The following is a 24,925-nucleotide window of genomic DNA, read 5'->3' as shown; positions in this document are numbered from 1 at the left end:
AGCTGGACCTGAGATGTCCATCGCTGTATCGCTGTACACTGTGCTGTGGGTAGTGACCACAGCTGTATGTACTGACTGTACACTAGTGTCTAATTACCGACGGTAGCAAGCTGAGTGTGTATTTTCTGGGGTCGATGGTGGTGTCTAACACTTCTGTTACACCTCATTCGAAACTAGGTCAGAATACCGGCATTAGACGTTTCTTTTTGCGCGAGTCTACACAACCTTTAACTATAGTCCGACCATATTAATCTAACTACGGTAGCGTTCACACGTATTCACACGACTTTGTACTATATTCGGACGATCGTTATGCGCGGACACATGCATCAGTGGGAAGCAGGACACTTTCAGTGAGTTATAATGCTTTTGCAAAGCTATCATGCGCAGTCGCGTTGGGTCGGTCAAGGGTCACGGTTTTGACGATGTTTCGCGTTTTATTAGTTGTAAGTAGTAGATGATGTCAGTGTTACGCTAAAATGCATAGTCGGACAACTCAGTTGCCTGGTCACACGCATGGTTCTTCCTGCTAAAGATGGTCGGACCATGGTTAATTCGGGGCTAACGATGCTAATTACCATCTTTAGTGGACGATCGTCAGACCATAGTAGAGAGCGGTCACACGCAAACCGTAGCATGGTCGGACCATGGTCGGAACATCGTTATGTCTGAAAAAATGTACGTGTGACCGAGGTCTTAGTTCAGATTCTTTTAAATGTTGCTATAGCTTTGATAACGATTAGCTAGGGCCGTGTATGATAAATCCATGTACGTGTTTTATTACATTACATTATATATGTAGGCCCTATATATAGGACATGTATATAGGACATGTACCGTATATATCTATATATATTGTTACGAAGTCCAGATATTATGGATTGGGAAACGAACACAATAAAGTAGATAAAAGAGGTATTGTCTTTAAATGAATCTAATCCGTGTTTCTTGGTACAAAAACATATAACTTAGCATAAATGCATTACGTACCGGTATACTTAAAGTTAGCTTAACGCGCGAAGGTAGTACCTAGGCTACCAATGGGCTCTTTGTCGGGGTGTCACATCCCAGAGAAGTCGGTGTTTGCTCAAGTAACAGGGCGGGTGTGTCTGGAAGCTTCAGGAAGGCGCCTTAAGTAAATAACAGTTCTGGAAGAGAACAGGACCATGTAAGGTAAATACCAGTTCAGAAGAAAACAAGAACATTGTGGTGTCCAAAAGAGAATTAACACAGTCACACACAGATTGGTTGGCATGGTGAAGAAAGGCCGGAACGGAAAGGTGTTTTTTTGTTAGTGCTAGGCAGACTTCATGGTTGTTTCGACGTGGCGTGACGTACAGGTTGGTGCCACTGGGAGAAGAGCCCGAGCCACTCCTTGCAAACTCAGTTATATAACAATCTGTAAGGTTACTCGACCGTAACTTAGAACTGCACTGATTGTGCTCTACGTTTACAAATTACCATAATAATACATAACAGACGTGCAAAACAGCAATTAGCGTAGCAAACCTTTAAAGTAACATGCTGCATCATAACAATATATATATATATATATATATATATATATATATATATATATATATATATATATATATATATAAATATATATTCAATGAAGCGTCACCAGCATACAAAGAGGCACTCAACTCAAGTGGCTACGACTGCGACCTCAAATTCGAACCAGAAACCCGGCCTGCTTCAACAAAAAGGAACAACAGAACCAGAAAAAATCACATGGTTTAACCCCCCATCTAGCAAAACTGTAAAGACAAACATTGGAAAAACTTTTTTAAAGTACGTGGCCAAGCACTCTCGCCAGGACACAGGCTCTATCAAATATTCAACAAAAATACTCTCAAATTAAGCTACAGCTGCATGAGAAACGCAAAGGCTATAGTCAACAGCCACAATAAAAAAGTCCTATCAAAGGCCGTTGAAAACCCACCCAAGCATGAATGCAACTGCAGAATGCGAGAGACCTGCCCCCTCGGAGGAGAGTGCTTGACCCCCTCCATAGTATACAAAGCTGAAGTGACTGCTGGGGATTCTCTATTTATATTGGTATGTGCGGAGGGCAGTTCAAAACAAGGTTCAATAACCACAAAAAGTCGTTCAACTTGAAGAATTATCACGGAGAAACTGAGCTTTCAAAACATGTTTGGTCTCTAGAAGAAACTAATAGAGCCTTCCGAATCTCCTGGTCCATTGTCAGGAGATCAAACACATTGATCAACAGCCCAGGTTCTTGTAATTTATGCCAGGCCGAGAAACTAGCAATAATAGATCATTCTAGCCCAAAAGATCAGAAATCCTGGCAAGCTGCAGACACCAACCAAAACACCCCCAAAATAAAGTCAAAACTAATATGAAAGAGAGATAGCTTTTTAGTACACCTCCTGACGATTGCTAGTAAGCATGAAACTCTGAGTAGAGGTTTGGTTGCAAAAATCAAAATTTATATATATATATATATATATATATATATATATATATATATATATATATATATATATATATATATATATATATATATATATATATATATATATATATATATATATAACCGATGATCATGCAGGAGTTTACTGATGTTAAGTCGTGTAAGAAGGTAGTGGACTTGGTAAAAGACTAGCTGTAAAAATCAACTTGTAACTCCGTTTCAAATGTAACGTGGTGTTACGCAGAAGCTTACAGGTTGAGTAACGTGTAACTGTATTATACTTAATGTCATAATTGTAATGATATACCTCCTCTCATTCATTCCCAACCCACCCGTACGCCCATCTCACCCTACGTACCCCTCACCACCTCGACGAACGAAATGAAATATCACATGTGGTCGATATGGCATAGTGGATTTATATAGGTACAAAATGCGAAACGAGTAAACCTGGTTAGACTCGTGTGCAGGGGTACATCCACTGAGCCCCCAGTGGAGGGGGTGGGGGATGGAGGATAGATCCTTGAGGATAGATCCTTTATTGATAATGTAATCTTGGCTGTATTTATTGAGGATATTACATAGCACCGAAAGATGTTTAATTCCACTCAGTTCCCCCATCCTATTATGTGGAGGCGACTGAGCCTCCGGAAGTTGTAACAAATCACACCCTAATTCCACTGTTACCCACTTTCATGGTTTCAAATGTTTGCAACCTACTTCAATACATATCGTGCACCTGTCCGTATTATATAGTTTAGTTTAGTTTAGTTTAGTTTAGTAGAAAAAGGATCAGGAGGGACACTTAAGTCCCCATCAGGGACCCTATAGAGAGGGGGAAAAAACTGAAGACACAAACACTCAGACCCGATTACAATGCTTAAAGTGCTTGTCCAAAGCATTCTTAAACCCATTGACACTACTTGCAAGTATAACTTTCTCAGGCAAACCATTCCACTCATTCACAACCCTATTAGAAAAAAAAGTTATGCCGAATATTAATCCTACTATGTGACTTTTGGAGTTTAAGACAATGACCTCTGGTACAACTACTGTTTGCAAACATGAAAAAATCGGTAAAGGATAAATTGTCGAAACCATACACAATCTTGAAAATCTGGATCAAGTCCCCACGTAACCTCCTAAGCTCCAGTGTGGTGAGATTCAACAGTTGTAACCGCCTATAATAAGGAACACTCTTTAAGGAACTAATCATCCTAGTAGCCCTCCTCTGGACCTTTTTATATATAGCTAGGCCAATGCTACACCTCCTTACTCTAAGCAGCAGCCTATGACCAGATGATAAACTTCTGAACAAGTCAAGGAATGACGTCAGCTTGTCTATCGAGTCATGGAGGATCGACGCTGTCAGTTTCCTTTCACTCGCATCAGTTCTCGTTCTTATCTCGTCTTTTTACTTGAATAGCCAAGCTCTGCTTTGTTTGACTAACGAGGCTGAATTCACGGGAGTTGAATGTCACTTCCATTGTCAATAGAGCTATTGTACTCACGAGATAATCTGGTTACTCAAACCACCAACTTTAGGTCCACCTTCTATCGCGCCAGTTACGCATGATTGCGCCCCGTACCTAAAACACACACATGTGTTGGTGAAGTTCACGTATTTTTTATTCTTCCGAGAAACAACTCTTCTACGCACACACACACATATTTCTACATCTTCAGATCAAGGCCAACAGCATTGCATTCTATAAGTCATAGAAACCTCTGAAGTTTAAACTACTTTTACTGGTTATTTTCACTGGATGGATACTTAAGTTCCATGCTGAATAGTTGCATGTATATGAACTATTTCGTATAAAAGTTGGATTTTCGAAGTAAAAATCGTGGGGTTAGAATTAAAAACGAACATTATTGGACCAATGACGTCCTCTGGATGTCTTTAGAAGATGCCCATTTTTGATGCTTCAAGAAGATGAGTAACAGCCATATGGGGAGGTGAGTATTGGCATGTATTGATTTAAAATGGAATGCAAATTAAAACAAGTTAATTAATAGTCAAAGGCATCATAAATGTCTTGATTTCTCCATCAAGATAGGAATGTTAGATGAGTAATTTAAGTTTACGTAAGTATAAGTTATGCTTGTACTGTACACTGTTAAAGACTCAATGTTCCACGCGCTACATGATAGAGCTGTGTTGAAATCTAGTTTTATATATATACGAAAGGATTCAAATAGAGATAATGGATAGTCACCTTATTGCACCGTTGGCTATACAAGTTATGTGTTAACAACATTATATGTGATGGGTTGAAGTAAGTGTTAAGTGGTGCCGGGATTTTAGGTTGCATACTTTTACCCCATAACATTTACCGACAACAACGAAATAATCATTTATTATGCCAACTGGCTATAACCTGGGACTTTATTATCGAGTTTATTATCATGTTATAAATTCCATTATCAAGCAAGTGGTTGGAATGTTTGTCTAAATTCCTTCTTCGATTATAATAAACATTTTTCAACAGTTCAAACAGTCAAAGTCGACTATGGTTCGTATACTTCCAAGCCTCAAATGATGACGGGGGGGGGGGGGGGGGGAATTCTCATCCATTATCTGGCATCGAAGGCTTGGAAAGAATCTCCTGCTAGGCCATAGTTTATTTAGGCTACCGTAGAGGAACTTAATTACCGGATGGATTCACAAATTGTAAGGGATTGTATAAAGTGTACAAGAAAGCCAAATGTAATGTAACAAAAAAAATGTTGAGGCGATGAAAGAATCAAATGATACTGTTTGTATGCTTTGTTACACAAACCAAGAACGCGGTAAAAATAGTTAAATGTGTAAACTTTGTGATTCATCGATGGATTAACGTATAACATGCATGCAATGACTTGCGACCCAAAACTGACTCACTAATGTTTTAATGGATTTCATGGTAACAATGGAGACTCAGGGATTACCTGTGTGATGTTCATTATCCTTTGGTCCAAACCAGAACCTTACATGACTCTGTTCCAAACTGGTATCAGAAAACACTAGAACGTCACGGAATGTCAACGGCAGTTTTTTAATTGAAAAGGAGACGTTTACGCGGTACCGTATGGAGACTAAAACAGGATATTTAGATCAGTGGTATAGTAGTAGGTTCGGTGGTTTCCTGTTGTTATCAATGTTAATACAGGAAACTGCTGATGAACAAGTGGCTACTGGAATCAACGTTATCCTCATGTACGATAAATACGATAAATTGAAGAGGAAAGCAAAAACCGGGAGGAGCAGGGGAGGGGGGGGGGGTGTGGGTGGGTGGAGGGGGGGGGCTGGTGGAGTTATACTGAGACCCCTGCATGCGTAATGCCGTATACCATGAATATTTGGGTATTTTGATTATTTCTTCACACCACTCTCTTCCTCTCTCCCTCATGTATCAAATATATCGCTGATACATTGATACAAGTTTATAAATGAATGAAATGAATCAAATGATACTGTCCTTTTTTTAACAAGTAAGGCCTATACGTATATTCAGATCCACTGGCCTTGATGCTTTTTGGTTCCTTGCTGGAACCAAATGAACCTATGCTGTCAGGTTAGCGTGTGTGTCTGTTTGTGCGTCTGTGACACTTGCTTGGGTCCGCGATGACACAGCAACAGGGACCATTTGAGCGCAATCGCTGGTTATCGTGTGCATAAATGTTATGATATTGGGTGATGAAATTACAACACTAAAGCAAGGAACCATACGCTAGTGACCGTTATGTTGTTTGTAATGCAAATAATATGCTGCAGACGAGCTTGTATATGAGTTGAGAATACGAGGTAGGTTGTATCCAATTAATTTACAGGTCTCTGTAAATTAGCCTTGAGTAATACTATCAATTTACGATCAAGTATCTCGTGAAATATACACATTTAAAGGTAGTCAGTATAGGCACCAAATTATAGCACACTATATATAATTGCTAGAAGTTTTCAAAAAGTACATTCATGGAGGTCATTACTCTCCAAATTGTTCTCATGCATTTTTAAGGAACACACTTGATGATTGAAAGTCCCAGTGAGGAAATTTCATCAAAGGTTGTAATAAAAACAGTTTCAGAATTTTGACCAATGGTGACCATATTTGAATATCTAGCATATTTGGGGCCAACACAGCATACCTTTAAGCAGGAGCATTCACATCATGTTTCTTTTCCGGTTTTTTTTTTCCAACAGATTTGTAATTCTAATTACTCATTTGATTTTATTGCTGGGGTTGCTTACCGCAGTCGTCGGTAACACGCTGATGCAGGATAGAGCATTCTACGATCAAAGACAAGACATGCGAGACGCAAAACCGGATAATAATCAGAAATATGGACTAGATATACAAAGCCCTAAAAAACCAACCATACATCACGTGAATCACCAAGAGCAGATTCCTGGTAAGTGTTCTCTCATATAAAATCACCTTAATCAGGGATGGATCCTGGGGAGGGAGGGGGGGGGGAGGGTGGCCGGCCCGCCCCTTGGAAATTAATCGTAAATATTTGGACAATAATAGTAATGCAATGTGTACAAATAGAATTTCCTACCTGGGCGTATGCTCTCCCGGTATCGTCAATTGCTTACTTCATCAACCCCATGTCAGGGCCTTTGTAACAAACTAACGAGGGGACGTGGCCCCCAGTCCCCTTCACGGCCCAATCATTCAGCTCATTTGGTACCCCAGTAGGTCCCTTTGTGGTATGTTAACAAACAATAATAACACAAACCTAACAATTAATATACACCACAATTCCCCACAATGCTTTCCCTCAGTATGTATAGCTACGGCTACCATCATATGCCCTAGCTTGCTTTTGCATCTGGCTATTGACGTAGCAATTATTATTCACCTACAAGTACACACAAGTAGTCGCAATTAACATGAATTTTGGCCTAGCCAAGAACACATGTCATGGACTTCTATCCATGTAACGTGAAGTACTTATCAAAATATGGTTACCTTCAATTACCTGCATGTGTAAAATATCAAATATAAAGTGAATTCTTTTTCGTTTTGTATTAGTTGTGCAAGAGATCTCAAAATGAAGAATGCACCAGGGCATGGGAAGTGTCATTTCCGGCAATCTGGGAGGCATTTTTGGCAAAAAATTGTTTGCTTCGCTACCGGCGCCAACTGATGGTGGCGCTCCGCTTAGATAGTAACCGTCATAAGTGCGTCTCTCAGAGTAACATCGCCTCCACCGCATCCCTCCCCCTTTAAGAAAATCCTGGATCTACCCCTGTCATTTTGTACCTTATTTGGCGTCAGTTTCTTTGCCAACAGTTTCTTTGACGACAAGTTTGTGAAGGCAACACTGGTCCTCTCAATACACCCATTTCTTCTATATGCACCCACCCCACCCTCCTTAAAAGACAATACACAGTGCCACTTAGCCTACACATCATTCATATAAGTTGAGCTGTATCTTTATGTCACTCGTACACGGCCCATATTCACACATAATGGTATAACCCTAATTTCAAATTTAGTTGATTAGCAAAAATTGCCTACCCGAACGAAGGAGTAATTATCCAATTAATATAATGCGAAAATGTTGTGTAAAACACATTTAATGTTTTTTTTTTTTTTTTTTTTTTGCTCTTGATTTCTTTTGGCATGATTTGAACCCATTGCTTTATTCATTGTTTCGGATGTAAGTTTGATTTCTGAAGTGACATTTGTGTAGGTATGTTCTTGCCTAAAATGTTAATCACTATATGATGTGACAGATTTTCGTTACGTCACGATTTTTTTTTATATCCATACAACCGTCGGTGTCCGAAAAATATTTCTTTCTGCAACACCACTTAAAGCGAAACACTTTCAAAATCTTAAGTTGGTAATTTTAGGAGGGATGGGTTTGAAGTGTATCAAAACTGACGGCCTTCAATCATCCCGAATACACACACGGAGGAGTTACATTCCATAAACAACTATTTTCTGATTAAAAGTTTGACTTTCATTAAAGTCGATTGACAGTCTTTACCCATTCATTGTAAACTATAGGTCGTTAACCACTTTGGCACCCCTTTACTCACCATAGGATACCAATCTCTTATTGACTAGAAAGTTAACACAATAGATGTCTTTCAATATAGGTCTAAAGTCATCAATACGCCGTTACGTAACCATTCACACATCGTTGGCTCCGAAGTTCACCCCAGAACATCTTTATCAACAGTGAATCGGCACAATAGCACAGCCGGTTTCACTTCCTAGTGTACAACGTGTCTCTTTCTCTCGTGTTCCTGTCCTCATTCTAACTCTGTTTTTACCTCCATGTTCTTACTGATCAGAGGAACACTATATTACTTTATGTCCTTCGTGGACGATGCCAACACCCTAACACGCATCTCAAGCTATGATATCAAATTGTGATATTAATACATAATTCAAATAGCCTAAACGAAAACCTTATGATTTGAAGAAAAAGTAATTATAAAGCTAGCTGAGAAGCGACACCATGACTAGCGCTCTTGAACGTGAACCGATATTATCCATGATCAGCGCGGATGCCTGGCTATACGGTCATTACATATACAGTAGGACTCTAAAGGGTGTGAAGACTCGCGCAAAAAGAAACGTCTAATGCCTGTAATCTGACCTAGTTTCGTATGAGGTGTAGCGGAAGTGTTAGCACCACCATCGATCCCAGAAAATACACACACAGCTTGCTACGTCGGTAATTAGACACTAGTGTACAGTCAGTACATACAGCTGCGGTCAATACCCACAGCACAGTGTACAAACGATACAGCGATGGACATATCAGGTCCAGCTAAAGATAACAAGGTATCACGTTTCATTACTGTCTGCATTTTGTAGCGACAAGAGAAAAAACTTTACTTGCAAGCAACGGAAAGTTAACTATTTAAAGATGGCGGCAGGCTGTTTGGGGCGAGTCTTCAATGCCTTCAAAGGTCCTCTATATCCACTTCCCAACAACTCCCAGATGCTTTTAATCTGTAGTTTATGTAGCACTACGTTCAATGCTACCTCCCCGCTTGGAAAGGGGCTGGAATTTTTTTTAAGCGTCAAAAGTGCTTCTATATCCATAAATAATATGTGCCCCGTTGATAATGAAAATTAAAACAATAAACACATTTTTGAAACAGAAAGTACTCTCTATAATATGTGAGGAAAAGGAGCCGTTGTTGAAAAAAAATGCATTAAAAAGTGCCTGTTTGTTTAATGGAATTCGTGTTACGTGATTTTTAGGTAAATTTGGTCGGATTAGTTTGAGATAACTTATTCTTTCGCCCCCGAAGTTAAAGTTGTATTTCCCACTGCCGATAGAACTTTGTAACCCCCCCCCCCCCGCCCCCCTCCATTCAGACTGTACCCTCTTCCAACACCCATGTGATCCTGCCCTCAATTTCAAATAATATAATTTTGAACCCCGAGAAATTCATTTTGCAAGGGCCCATCCCTGCCTTCTCTTTTGAAGTTGGGTATATGCCTCCATACAGTATTCATTTAATGGAGTTTGTTTACCTATATATAGTACAAGGGTACAGATAAATACAGCAAACATTTGTCATATTGATTGCCTTTTCTTCTCTTAAACTTGCAGTCATTTACGATGACTCTCATTGTCAAAATGGCGGGACAGGTTACCTTGGAGCATTCTGTATGTGTCCGAATTATTTCACTGGAAGGTACTGTGAAACTGACGTGCGTAACATCTCCCTATGTGATCGTCTGGCCAATGGGGCGTGGGTATATAGGAACTGTAACCTCTGTCACTGTGACAACGGACTCTTAAGATGTGAACTGTTTCCGCTTGAAGGGTGTGGTAAGTACGACTAAGAATTGAACCATCTCAAAATAGGACAAACGGATACAACATTTCAGAGCAATATGTATTACAGCTGCTAAAAACTTCCCATTGTGTGTGATTTTAAACAATTCGGGGGAAACTATTATGAAACCTTTTCGATATGTTTAAAACTTATTAAATGACACAAATGCAATGATTAGAACGAATCCAAATGCAACTGGAAATTCTTCGACATTTTATTAACTATACTTTTTCTTTGGTCGAAAGTACATGAGAAAACAACAGAATGAAAACTGATTTATCTATCTTTACTTGCAGCTGACAAGAAAGAAACCTCCAACAGTGGACATCTCATCCAGCCTCGATATTGGCTCATCGTTTCATTTGTGATTAGTCTTACTTTGAACTTATATCAAATAAATATTGCACCTTTCAGGTAGCATAGAACTTTAATAAACTGCTTACATACTACGCTTTAAGATGTCTAAGAAACAGCTTCAAGAATAATTCGCGCTTCGCGAATAATATGCACCGACGGCAGTATCACGTGACAGTATATTATCCATCTCTGTGTTCCTATGACAACCATAATGAAAGAGAAAACCTGAAGAAGAAAAATGGACAAAGGAAGTCGGACTAGATATCGCTGTACAGGATTCGAAAGTTTCTTGCAAGGCGGACAAAACCGCCTGTTTGCAGTTTCTTCCGGAAGAAACCGAACCCAGTGACTGTACCGAATAAAATACAATCCGAGCCACAGAAAGGAAAACAGGAATCGAAGCTGAAACTTTCAGGAGCAAAATAGCCGCGGAATAAATTAATCCGTAAAAGTCTTTTGTCGCAGAAAATACGTTATTTTAGAAACTTTATAAGAATTCTTCTCTCACCGACATTCGTTAAGTCCTCAATTCAGCTTACTCACTTTTGATTAGAAGTAATGAGATGTGTGTAGTGGGGGAGGGGGTGGGTGTGTTAAGGAAAGGTTGAAGGTAGATTTTCCACATTTTCGGCATTCATTCAGGATATTCTAGAACTGTTGTGCATGGAGAGGGGCGAGTAGAAGGTGAATGTGGCAACATCGTTAAGATTCATTAATTACTCTAGAATCAAATGACCATAGTGAAATAGAGTATTTTATTGTGAATTAAGTTATATATTATATATGTAACTTAACACATACATCTTCATACTGTGAATGGCCATTAGTATTGTTCTCAAATATGTTAGAAAGTCATAAATTCTAGGCTCACATTCAAAGTATTTCCGAATACTGACTAATAAGATGCCTACGTGCTCAACTGTACATCAAAACAACAAATTATTCTGTGTTTGCAAATGTTGGCACTGACTAGTACTGTAACAGTTATAATTCCAAGTACCATTATAAACTCACAACCACAACCACACTGCCAAACTAAACAGTCTACAGGTAGATTCCTAGTACCACTATAAACCCACAACTACAACCACACTGCCAAGCTAAACAGTCTACAGCAAGACCAGTTGCATATAACCCATTTGACTTGTTAGGACAAGAGTAAGCAATGAGCTACTGTGTACACTACTGGGTGTATGGTCAACTGACTTACAATGTCAAAGACATCCCCATCGTTGGGTGTTTGATTAGACGTAAAACCAAAGTTGTAAAGCAAATTTATGCTTTATTAAACAGCCAAGTGTAAATGCTAGAACCATAGAACAGTTCAACTCTCATGTCAATAATCAAGAAGGTCCCCCTCAAGTATGTTTATCTGCAGAAAATTCCTTTGGCATTCAGGATATTTTGAAGTGGGGGGGGGGGGGGTATGGGGAAGGTCAGAGGGAGTTGTTTTCTATCACCAAATTTAAAGAACATGATAATGATAAACATCAAATGACTGGAAGGGGAAGTATTTTCTAATGGAATGTCTGAATATTCTGAAGTATTCAAAATAATGTTAATGTTTAAGCAAAACATGATTTAATGAGATAACTTTGAAGATGAAGGTTCTGTCCATTTCTTAAGAGCCTTTTTAAACATCCTGTGCTTAATATTTCAGAAAAGACTTAAAAGCTAGACAGTTTCAGTAAAGCCATTAATACAAACTTTACAGGAAAAACATGAGGAGTATATGACTTACATGAAATATTCCATGATTTTACATTCATTTCAGTGTCATTTATGAATATACATGATTTCATATTTGCATGATGAGTTAATTTCCACCAATTACGTAGAGTTGTTCTTCAGAATGCCTCCAAATCATTCTGTCAGGTCAAACAATAAGTAGCTATAGCACTCATTACCTGCTTCTTGTATTTTAGACTTAAAACTTAAATGCAATAAATATTCATGACTTCATTTGCATGAGGGTTCTTGTATCCAATCACATTGAGTTGTTCTTGAGTCCAATACCAGTGCATTCAATCAGCTCACAGCGAGAGTTACCACCAACAGGTGAAACCTTAAACTTTGCCTGTTGAGAAGGAAGAAGATATGTGAGGATGCAAGCAACTATTACATCTTCCTATAAAGATTAGTTTATCACACAGCTGGATTAGATGACAATTTGTTTTTATCATCCATGCCTCCTTTGCAGAGATATTTATTTCATTTCATATTCATGTACATATTTTCTCTTCATTTTCTTCGTTTATTGAATTTTTATACAGATTCTCTGAGAAAAAATTTAAAATACATTTCACTGAAAAATTGTCATTGTAGCCCTCTTGACAAATTTCTCATTTTTTATTGTTTGCATAGAAAGGACAGTTGACTTCACTCTTCTCTTACAAGTCCCCACTCTACATATGCACTTTCCCCATCTGCCTGAAGAACATGACTGGGAATGGTTTTTGCCCTGTACTCCCTATAGGATAGTGTTACAGTGTTGAAATGAGAATCAAACGTACACATGTGGCATTGAGACAGTAAGTGTCATTGCTGGTAAAGCCTGATAGCAGCATGTATTGATAAAACTGATTATTAGATGATTGGATTATTAAAATGGATTGTCAAATATTGTTTACCATTTCCTGTCTAATGTCACAACTAACATTTCTGTGAAAACAGCTGATGTTTTTGGTTTAATTTATTTATCTATTAGTAAAAACTGGAGCAACTTTCTTTGGGATATTTGAGACAAGGAAGGGAATTCCAGGGTCAAGTTTGTTTCCTCATTTCTTTGAAGTAGCATCAAATATCCGTTACGCAGAGAACAGCTGTTACTTACTTTAATTGATTGCAGTCAGTAATGAAGGATGTTACCAGACTTCTGCTATTTTTGTGGTTTAAACTTAAGACAGGAACAAAGTTAGAGAGTTGATAAAGAGGTTTAACCCTTACATTGCTTATGTTACTATGATAATATGCAACTGGTTTATAAATCAAAAACATAACTTCCCCTTGTCATCGTTAAAAATGTGAGAGTATCCCCGAGTGGGTTAGTTTGCTGGTGACTATTCAACATTACATACAACTTGATTGAATCAACTAACTTGAATCAACAAACAAATTGCTCTCAATTAATATTCCAATTTGATTCAACTGGTAGAGTTGGTCGTAAGATAACCTCTTAAAGTAAACAAGGTGATATATTTATATTTCTGCGCATGAGAATGTCTTCCTTTCAGTACAGGATCCTATGCCTCAATAGTTTTGTTTCCAAGTCCTATTTTCATTACCACCCTGATGGGGAGTCTGAGAATCCATAAATGTAACCTTATAACCCGGCCATGTTGTCACACTTTACAAGGAATCTAATCAGGTACCATGTCACGTTGACATGTTAACACCTGTGCCGCACTGCTGCCAGCACTATAACAATGTCTGCAGCCAAGTTGACTTAGTAATCTGCCCTATGTAGTGTTTCCCTTAAATGATTGTTTTACCGGTAACCATGGAGACCTACCACCAAAATACTTTTATTGTAAAGTGATGAAATTTTAAGGATGAAACCATTCTGATATGATGACATCACTGTTGTCCCCCTTATGTTTGACATTATGGATTAGTAGGCTTCCTACAACATATCTTAAAGGTAGGGGGCGGAATTTTGAAGGAATCATTTGGTTGCAGACTGTGCTTGAAGGATGCTAGTCAAATGCCAAATTTCCTGATGTCATGGTCTGAATTGTGAATCTCAGACGGAGAGAATAAATTTTCAATGATCTTAGATTGTATTAATCCACCGACTAAATGATATTTTGAAAATTACGGGAAACTTTCAGGAGTCACTCAATACTGGGGAGAAATCTGTGGACATTTGAAATCCAAGAACTGTCCCTGGAATTCCTGAGACTTCTGATCAAGTTATTGTAGTGGGCAAACAGATGGATCTGACCTGTTATCCTAATGTGTTCTTACAAGTTAACTGTGAACACAGACTAACAGATCCAACTAATAACACCACTAGTGGGTTATAAGATAACTTCAACCTTCCCACCACTAGTGGGTTACAAGATAACTTCACCCTTCACATGGATACTTAATAACAATTAGTTGTTGAATGCTAAGGCAAGGACACTTGGGATGAAAGAGAAAACATTGTCTTTATGTAACTTCGGTAGAGGAAACCAAAGGTTCCCGATGATCATTGGCAACTCACTTCAAATTTACTAGAATAGAAGCAATCTTGCCTTACGATGGATTTTCAGACTTTAGCTACTTTGATTTTTTTGAGGTGGTTCTCGTAGTAAACCTTGATCTGGTATGTAATCTAATAAAGTAGTTTAACAATCACCATATACCTACCTTTGTCAACAGTTCTGCAGTGTATATTGCTGTCTTTGTATGCATAGTCAGGGGCCCAGATAAGACCCTGGAAACTCCATCAGCAAGAGCCATAAATATAATCAGCTGGTAAATATAATAAAAACAGAAAACAGTGTTAATCCTAGTCTAATGCTACAGCATGTTAGGCTAAAGGTATCCAAGGGGATAAAGCAATATCACCACCCTAATAAAACGTGGTTGTAATTACTCTATGCCACCATTGAGTATTGAGTCAGCTAGTTTATCTGTTTAAATTCTTGTGAAGAGCAAAGAACTTTTTGAACAGGATTGAAACCATTGACCTCAGGATTAAAAGCCTGTCTGCTGCCCTCCGGTACCTAAACTATCCAGCCCTTGGTTGCTGGTGATCCCTATATGGTCATTTACTGAAGATGGGGGGTGGGCAGACAGGGAGGGAGGGTGAAGGGGGACTGGAGCCTTCAGAGGCCAAGTAACTTCCATATAGATTAATTGACAATCACACTCCAGTTTGATTTATCACAACCTAGTGGCCGGCAAGGTATTTTAAGATAAAAATATATAAAATGAGATATACATATGTTATTTATATACCTATAAAGTAAATAAATCAATAACAGAAAACTGACTGCAATAATATAAACAATCTCAGAGCTAAAGCAAATGTTTGGATAGAAAAGAATTTGAAGCAGTGACCTGAGGGTCACAGGACCTTTAGTTGGTAGAGTACAGGTGTGGGTTTACTTGCATTATTGTCCTTGCTCTGTTCCTTACCTGATCTTGTAGGTGTTCATCAACACATCCTCCATCAGATAAAGACTGGACTAATGATTCAGTTGCAGATCTCCCAACCTCTTCAGCTTGTACTCCTAGTGGTCAAACCATAAATTTAAATATTAGATAATGGCAATCTAAAACCTTTTCTAGAAACCTTTTGTGTTTCCATTTTCTCCCCTTTTGCAAAACATACTTCACCGAGACGTTACATGCGACTGGTTTATTTTCTGCGTATATATGAACTTTTGATCGAATATGAACAAAACTGATTGAGTGTCATCATCATCTCGTCAAATGAATGTTTTTCTCTTATCTATATATATATCTATATATATCTACATATATATATATATATATATATATATATATATATAAACGCCTACAGTGGAATTACGACCTTCCTTACCGGTTTCGAACCTCTGGACATACAATCAGCGTCCATAGCCTAGTGGTTAGGGTGTCCGTGTACAGAGCGGGAGGCCCGTGGTTCGAATCCCGGTGGAGGCTGGAAGTTTTTTCACTGTTCTTGATTTTCCAACTGATTACGATTTTCATTTATATATATATACATATATATATATATATATATATATATATATATATATATACACATATATATATATATATATATATATATATATATATACATATATATATATATATATATATATATATATATATATATATATATATATATACACATATATATATATATATATATATATATATATATATATATATATATACATATATATATATATATATATATATATATATATATATATATATATATATATACACATATATATATATATATATATATATATATATATATATACATATATATATATATATATATATATATATATATATATATATATATATATATGCTACTTCTTCATCATCATCATGTCAAACCATAGCAAAAAGTTACAATTCCTATCCTTCGGTCTGAGTTTGTATCTAGATCACATTCCAATGGTTCTAAAATTTTATTATTATTATATCCAAAGAATACTGTGCAATGATAACAAAGAAAGGTTCAAAAATATGTATATAATTATGAGTTCACCTTTTTTGCCTAGAGCTGATCCAGCAAACAAACAACCTGTGCTGGTTTCAGCCACGATCCTGGGACAAAAAATAAATAAAACAGTGAATTCTGAGGTTAATATTCGAAAGTTAAAAGTATACTGGCTTGCATATTAATCTGTTACAAATCTGAGCACATGTTCCTCTTCCCCAGCACTTCCTTCCAATACACAATATGGTGAAATAAATTAAGTTTTTATAGTACCGCTTGACAATTCTCAGGTTCAGCAAACTAAATACGGATGAGCTTCAAAATTAATATGGATCAGCTATTCATGTATATTCTTACTCATTGAACCTAAATACAGAAAAAATGTAAAATTTAGTACTCTAAATTTCCATCATCTAGAGCTATCTTAAAATGGTTTATAAAAGCCTTCTTTGTATGAATACAAGTCTAAGAAATGTCAGTTTACATAAAACACTCATATTAAAATGGTGGTGTGCTACTTAAAATGCTAATTTATTCAATTTTGAGTAATTAGTCTTGTTTATTGGAAGTTCCAGAATGACTACAAAGCTGTTCAGGTATTTCTAAGGGTGAATAGTTGTTTGTGTTTTAGATATATAACAAAAAAGACAAATATTTATTATTAGGTCCAGTCAGGGGAAATACACTGCATATTAAATATTAAAAAATATTACATATTAATAGGAACATTGCAGATATTACTCTAATGCAAATTTTACGCTCATTTTGACTTATTACACTGCATATTTATAACAATTCGCCAAATTACGGGACATGTGAAGTTTGTACACATCATCATATATAACGTTTTTAGGCAAAACCTGCATTTTTCATCTAATATTGACAATTACATTAGTAATTTGACTAGGTTAGCATGTTTCTTGCCAATCAGAATAATCCTGATCAAGCCTTCCAACACTGATGCCATATATGAAGGGCTTGCTCCAATCACTGATGGCCTTAAGGACATGAATATGAATCATATTACTGCATATAACTTCCCAGCTGGCTGGCTAGATAGATAGCCATATATGCAGGGCTTCCTCCAACACTGATGGCCTTAAAGACATTGATATGAATCATATTACTGCATATAACTTCCTTGCTGGCTGGATAGATAGTGATATATGTAGGGCCCTCCCAACACTGATGGCCTTTAAGACATTGATATGAATCATATTACTGCATATAACTTCCTTGCTGGCTGGATAGATAGTGATATATGTAGGGCCCTCTCCAACACTGATGGCCTTAAAGACATTGATATGAATCATATTACTGCATATAACTTCCTTGCTGGCTGGATAGATAGTGATATATGTAGGGCCCCCTCCAACACTGATGGCCTTAAAGACATTAATATGAATCATATTACTGCATATAACTTCCTTGCTGGCTGGATAGATAGTGATATATGTAGGGCCCTCCCAACACTAATGGCCTTAAAGACATTGATATGAATCATATTACTGCATATAACTTCCTTGCTGGCTGGATAGATAGTGATATATGTAGGGCCCTCTCCAACACTGATGGCCTTAAAGACATTGATATGAATCATATTACTGCATATAACTTCCTTGCTGGCTGGATAGATAGTGATATATGTAGGGCCCCCTCCAACACTGATGGCCTTAAAGACATTAATATGAATCATATTACTGCATATAACTTCCTTGCTGGCTGGATAGATAGTGATATATGTAGGGCCCTCCCAACACTGATGGCCTTAAAGACATTGATATGAATCATATTACTGCATATAACTTCCTTGCTGGCTGGATAGATAGTGATATATGTAGGGCCCTCCCAACACTGATGGCCTTAAAGACATTAATATGAATCATATTACTGCATATAACCTCCCAGCTGACTGGCTGGATAGATAGCCATGAATGCAGGTGTTATTTAACTCGCTGATGTTTGTAAAATGTCTTAATAACTTACACAATTCCACTACCAGTACCAACTGCATCCTCTCGTCTTTCTTGTTTTGGTTCGATACGTACATCAATGTTGGGGAATTCCATACGGATGATATCTGTAGCTGACCTAGCCATCCTTTTAGCTATCTGTGTAAAAGAAGAAGAGAAACAACGTATGGATGAAAGGAGAAGAGATACAAGGTACAGATGAAAGGAGAAGAGAAACAAGGTACAGACGAAAGGAGAAGAGAATTGAAACTCAAAGCTAGCTCTCACTCGACTGTGATCGATGACCAGCCCTATGAAAAGTGAAGGTGCATGGTCAAGTCTCACTGACCTAGATTACAGATGACAGCTTCTTACTGTTTGGATAAAACTATTTCAATTTTGATCTGAGAAGTTAAGCCTTTCAGCAGATTGATTAACAGTGGTATCAGATGTTTGAATTAGCGATATCATCTCTCACATGATGCAAACAGACAACTATGACACCATATGTAATAATTGAAAACAATTTCTTTATTTTTCACAACCAAATGTTTACCACTGTCAGGTATATAGAAGTCTAACTAAATTTGCATATAGGGATTGGGCTGGATGTAATTACATGAAATGGTAAGACACCAGCAACAAAGGCCATTCCAGTTATCTTTGTTACTTGGCCTGGTTCTGTCATGGTGATTGGCTGAAGTTGTTTGAGTGGTTGGGTGTTGATAACAACCTGGCCTCCTCCCTTAGGATAGTAGCCTCTGTATACAAATTGAACAAAAAATAACATTAGTGATCAACAAGAGATCAAAGATCATTGAGTATGCTGAATTAGGCTCTTGAAAAAAGAGAAGTTTTGTAATGTTTCCAAAAGTATACTTTAAAAAGGAAAATATAGCACAAAACCCGACAGTATTTTATGACAAATATAAAGCAGAATATGTAAAAGAGATCTAAAGGTGTATAATAAAAAAAATTCGAGCCCCAATTGAACAGAAATAATTGACAAAAAATTACCAATAAATGAAATACAACACTGCATATCATATTACCATGTATCACCTGAGAATGTTGTTATGATACACAATGTAACACAGGTATATAAAACAACACAGATAATTGAAACATGAAATTGATTTAGTATTAAAAAATCAAATTAATTGATATACCATCTTGGTGGGACTATGTTTCATTTATACACAGCAATAATGGTGGCAGCGGTCAGAGCTGCATACATACCAGTGGCTGGTGCGGGATTTCAAGGAAGATATGTGGGTCTTAAAAGTGTAGTAGGATAATGACATTACTACCAAACAAGCCGTGCATAAGAAAATATTGGTAAAGAAATAAATGAGAAGGATGCTAAATTTTTCCACCCACGATATTCCCTATATGTAGCTAATTATATTGCCAAAACTGGTTTCAAAAGGGAAGGCCTCGGCACCCCCCCCCCCCTCCCCCTGCCCTCCACTCTCTGGATCTGCACCTTTATACAATACTACTTAAGATAGAAAACAAGATTGCAGGAGAAGATCTTTGTAGAGACCATATGTCTATATCTCCTCTGGACTGAGAACTAACTACTATAGAGTAATCTGTTCCAGGAATGTACATCTATTAAGCACACTCAGGAAAACAGATAGACACTTCATGAAGACAGACCTTTTCTTTATGTGACAGTCGAAAAAGATTCCAAATTTTTCTAAAATCGGTTTCAGGACCTGCCGACAAATGACAATGGATACAAAAGCTAAAATACGTTTATGCAAATACACATTTTCACTGTTACTTCACTTATTGTCATAATGGTTAACACCTCAGAAGGGAAGTTCATGCTTGTTTCAATGGACAGTATGATAATAACAAGTATTACTGGTTAGAAAATGTTAATTAATCTGAAATGTTACATGTATACATTGTCAAAAGCACACCAAACTGGTAAACAATTGAATTAGCACAGAATTGACATGCTACCCTTGTATTCATATCGCTATAATTCAGTTTTCTACTGGAATTATTGCTGTTAAAATAGAACAGGTCCCTTTATTCCAATCTAATAATCAAACTGAATCAGACTGAAAAATTTGGCATAAATAAATCAAAATAAAATAAAACTGTTAGCAAACTGCTTATCCACTAGGGAGCCTGTGTTATAGAATGTGTAAAAGTAAGTCAGGCCAACCTACTTTTACACATAAATAAATAAAGTTAGAAGAGAAGGAGAATCCTTCCCTAGTCATTCCGATCAGGTGACAAGGAGCAAATATGAACAAAGAACCCTTTCCCAGCCATATCCCCACCCCCTTTCCCACATCCCACTGTCCTCTATCCCCCACCCACCCCTTCACTAAAAACTTCTGTGAAGTGTGTTCTTTCCACTCTTACCAGTAAAATTAATCTACCTGAGACAATATCACAGCACTCTGAAGTTAATAGGACCAGGTGCATAAAGAGTGTACATGGTAGAGATACTTGGGAGTAGGTGCACCACACTCCCTCAAATAGAAGATAAGGATAGCCCTCCCCTCCCCTACTCCTCTGTTATGATATGACAGAATCCCCCCCCCCAACCCCCCTGTTATGATCTGTTTCTTAATGTACAAGGGGGGAGAGTGCCATCGTGACTTGCTTATGGAACCACCTACAAGAGAGACCAAATAATGGCTGCTTTTAAATTTATTTAAAGTTAACTCGATGTCTTTGTGTACTTAGCCAGTAATAACATTACACCTTCCACTTCCAGACAGCTTTCATATGTTTTCTTCCATTCTTACCAGTGTTATGTAATCAATTTGGGGTGCCATCTCTGCATTGGTACCACCAATGAATGTCATGTCAATAGGACCAGGAGCATAGAGTGTGCATGGTAAGGACACTTGGAGTAACAGAGCCACACTCCTGAGGAAAGAAGATAATGATATGCTGTTATATGCTAATATATGAAAACCTGTTAAATCTGTTAATACATAAGTAGAAGATAACAAGAGCATAAAGTTACATAGAGTGATTGCCCAGCAATAACAGAAATTAGATACAGACCAATCATGTGGGGTTGGTTTATTGGTTTCAAATAATAACTATTGACATATACTGATAACTGCTAGACCTACATCCATTGAACTCTACAACTATTGTTTTAGCAGAACTCAACATTTGGTAATAGGTAGAAAAAGAACACCTGTTCATACATATTCATATCCAAAAAAAACCCCCAAAAAACAAGACTTAGTGTTTCCAAATTTACAGTGTATGAGAACATTTAATGTGAGCTGTGCACACACAGTGTCTATACTGAAAAAGGTGGATCTACATACCATGTGTGAAGTTCATCTACGTTTTTTTTGTAGTTATCCTGTTTACTTTTTTAGACTTTTTATACTCTGTTGATCTCAAAATATGGTCCATTTCCTAAATATGAAGCATCCACATATAAAATAGGAACCTCAGCAGAAAACAATAGCTTCTTGTACAGACCTTGACCTCTGTTGACTTGAAATGACTTTTGACCTCCACAGAAATTCTTGGGTTCACTAAGGTGGATCCACATATTAAGTATGATGTTCATGTAAGCTTTACTTTGGAGTCATTGTGATTATAAGGCTGTGACCACTGTTGACCATAAATGACATTTGACCCCTGCAGTTTTTCTACTCAGGTATATAAAGTATGAAGTCCATACATGTCTTACTTGTTTCCATGGTTTACATAATTTGACCTCTGTTGACCTTTGACCTCTGCAGGAAATAAATTGGTTCTTGTACTGGATAAGGTGCATCCACATAACAAATATGAAGTTCAACCACCCTACAGTTTGTGAGTTAATGTTTACAAACCAAGGCATCACACCCACAAACACAAACACATGCCATTCCCTTTCAAAGATTCCTTTTGCCTCCGGCATATCAAAAAGGACAAAATCAAACATTTTTTGGTTCATTGAAGTGTTGCATTATTGTTAAAGGTATATCACTTAATGTGACCACATGTGCCTAACAATTCAAAGGTATCACATTTATTTTGAATGTTGAGCCTTTGCTACTGAAAGTGTAATTTTCACGATGTAAAACTGTTACTGAAATTTCATCCCTATATTAAATTTAAAGGTCCTCTGCATTGCTCCCAAGTTAGCTAGAAAATATTGATTCCAGTATTTAAATAAAATAGTACCTTTTAGTTACATGTTTTCTTAATTTTTAAATAATAGCATACTACTTTTAATTACATTTATTTTCCTTTTCAACAAGAGGGCACTTTCAATTAAATTGATAAAAAGAAGAAAAAAGGTACTAAGTGTTAACAAAGCTTGGCAAGGTTCAGTGAATAAGCTTTTGTTTCTTGTTGAAGGTGTGTACCAAGTTCTTACCCTGCTGTACCTGTATCTGCTCTAAAGGTTCCTGCCTGGATGGATGAAGGTGTCAAGGTTATTTCCGTAGAACCTACAGCATCTCCTCGGATCTCACCTTTGCATATTTCAGCCATCATTTGAAATCCTGTTAAATGTTGTGGTCTTTCAAATAGAATAAAAGCAAACTGAGCTTAATTCAACTTTAAAAATTATTATTCTGATAATGTGTAACTTTGCATGCTAAGACTGTTACTTTTCCTTGCAAGGATCTTGTTGAAGAATAATATAGTCAAAAGTTAAACTTGTACAGACAATTACATTTTGAGACTTCTCATCTGCCCTGAAACAACATTCAATAAAACCATGTATGTATCTAGGGGGTAGGGAGCATACCAATGATATTTCTTCACTAGTCCTGGTGAATATAACTTGAAAGGGTTTTATGTGTCACAGTATCTGTATACCTGTCTCCAAGAAATCTTCAAACAATGTTTCAACTTAACAAAGAGACAGGAGCCTTCTTCTCATAAGGCAATAAGGCTTCCAATGCTAGGCAGATATTTGATAAAATGATAACCCCAAGCATTGTTCAACTTCAAGGGAATAACATCATTATTCAAGCTTATTACCTTAGACCTGGTTTAGAACGTCCCAGACGTATTTTATTCACTGTTATTGGTTGAGCAGTTAGACAGCTAAATGCTGTTGACATTCTCAAAATCTGACCACCCTGTAAAGGAAAGGAGCAAACAGTTTATTATAATGAAAAATATACTAGGTATTCACCATAATCACTAAGTAGTATGTATGATATACTTATAGTAGTAAGTACTGTAGAAGGCCTGATAAGCTACTGTTACTATTGGGCGATTTAACTCAATCAAGTGTGCATTCAAGTTCAAGTAAGTTCATGCAAGTGTATACTTGAATATTTAACTACAGAAAATAAAATTAAAAGGAATTAAATATTTGGCAGGATGCATTTCATGTTGATAGTACAGGGGTAAGTAGACACTAGTGTACAGTCAGTACATACAGCTACGGTCAATACCCACAGCACAGTGTATTAATGATACAGCGATGGACATCTCAGGTCCAGCTAAAGATATCAATTATCACGTTTCATTACTGTCTGCATTTTGTAGCGACACAAACAAAACGTCACTTGCAAGCAACAGAAAGTTAACTTTTTTCAGATGGCCGCACACGGTTTGGGGCAGTCTTCAATGCCTTTAACACCACCTCCGGCCGGGATAAAATCAGGGGCTTAACCATCCATACTGTATACATTACTACATAGAATGGGCATGTAGCATACATGCTTGAGGCATGCATGATGCAGGTAGACTATGTGCAGTTCAACCAAACCCGTCGCCGAAAATACTTCAACATCAATGTAGTTATCGCACCATATGCACTTAAGCAACGTCCATTTTATCAAGGGTCCACCCTCTCCTTATAGAACCCTGGACGACATAACATATTATCCCCTCGCTCTCCCAGTAAAACTACAAATTGATGGCGGAGCCCCTGGGCTAGCTAGGCCCTAGCCTAGGCCTACCAAATGTTGTAGGCTAACTAGTCTATATAGTAAAACAAACTTTAAAGTTAGTTGTTGCAAATTGACTGATACCATCCTAACTTATTCATATTTCAGTTTATAGTTCAGGCAACGATTTTTTTTATCACCCTCTTTAAACTTACCCCTTCCAGCACAGAACCATCAATCACAAGAGGTAAACGCGACGCCATTTCATTGAAATTGCGAGGGCCACGAATCGAGAGATGAGGGTTGTAAGTTGTTATAGGTATTTTGTAATATTGGTGGGACACAACCAACCTTAGTGAAGAGCCGCGATGGCTAATATTGTAATTTCAG

The 24,925-nt window shown here is 37.3% G+C and overlaps 2 protein-coding genes across 3 annotated transcripts; one reads left to right on the top strand and one right to left on the bottom strand.

Moving 5' to 3' along the window:
• The first annotated feature begins 4,060 nt into the window (after positions 1 to 4,060).
• Positions 4,061 to 12,914, top strand: LOC139956498 (cryptic protein-like). The gene is made up of 4 exons (XM_071955206.1): positions 4,061 to 4,399; positions 6,624 to 6,832; positions 10,010 to 10,231; positions 10,535 to 12,914. The coding sequence occupies exons 1-4, from the start codon at positions 4,377 to 4,379 to the stop codon at positions 10,654 to 10,656; spliced, it is 576 nt and encodes a 191-aa protein (XP_071811307.1). The 5' UTR covers positions 4,061 to 4,376; the 3' UTR covers positions 10,657 to 12,914.
• On the bottom strand, positions 11,160 to 24,887 carry LOC139956420 (RNA 3'-terminal phosphate cyclase-like). 2 transcript variants are annotated; one of them, XM_071955200.1, is made up of 11 exons: positions 24,751 to 24,887; positions 23,676 to 23,776; positions 23,065 to 23,208; positions 21,476 to 21,599; positions 20,364 to 20,422; positions 19,321 to 19,462; positions 18,736 to 18,860; positions 16,798 to 16,856; positions 15,723 to 15,817; positions 14,949 to 15,053; positions 11,160 to 12,672 (listed from the first exon to the last, which is right to left on the bottom strand). In XM_071955200.1, the coding sequence occupies exons 1-11, from the start codon at positions 24,796 to 24,798 to the stop codon at positions 12,583 to 12,585; spliced, it is 1,092 nt and encodes a 363-aa protein (XP_071811301.1). In that variant the 5' UTR covers positions 24,799 to 24,887; the 3' UTR covers positions 11,160 to 12,582. The 2 variants fall into 2 exon arrangements, with proteins under 2 accessions (XP_071811301.1, XP_071811302.1); XM_071955201.1 differs by lacking the exon at positions 24,751 to 24,887 and adding an exon at positions 24,456 to 24,477.
• Between the last annotated feature and the right edge of the window lie 38 nt (positions 24,888 to 24,925).

Source organism: Apostichopus japonicus, chromosome 2 (genome assembly GCF_037975245.1).
Source record: "Apostichopus japonicus isolate 1M-3 chromosome 2, ASM3797524v1, whole genome shotgun sequence".
Lineage (NCBI taxonomy): Eukaryota > Metazoa > Echinodermata > Holothuroidea > Aspidochirotida > Stichopodidae > Apostichopus > Apostichopus japonicus.
This window is presented reverse-complemented; position numbering and strand designations above follow the sequence as displayed.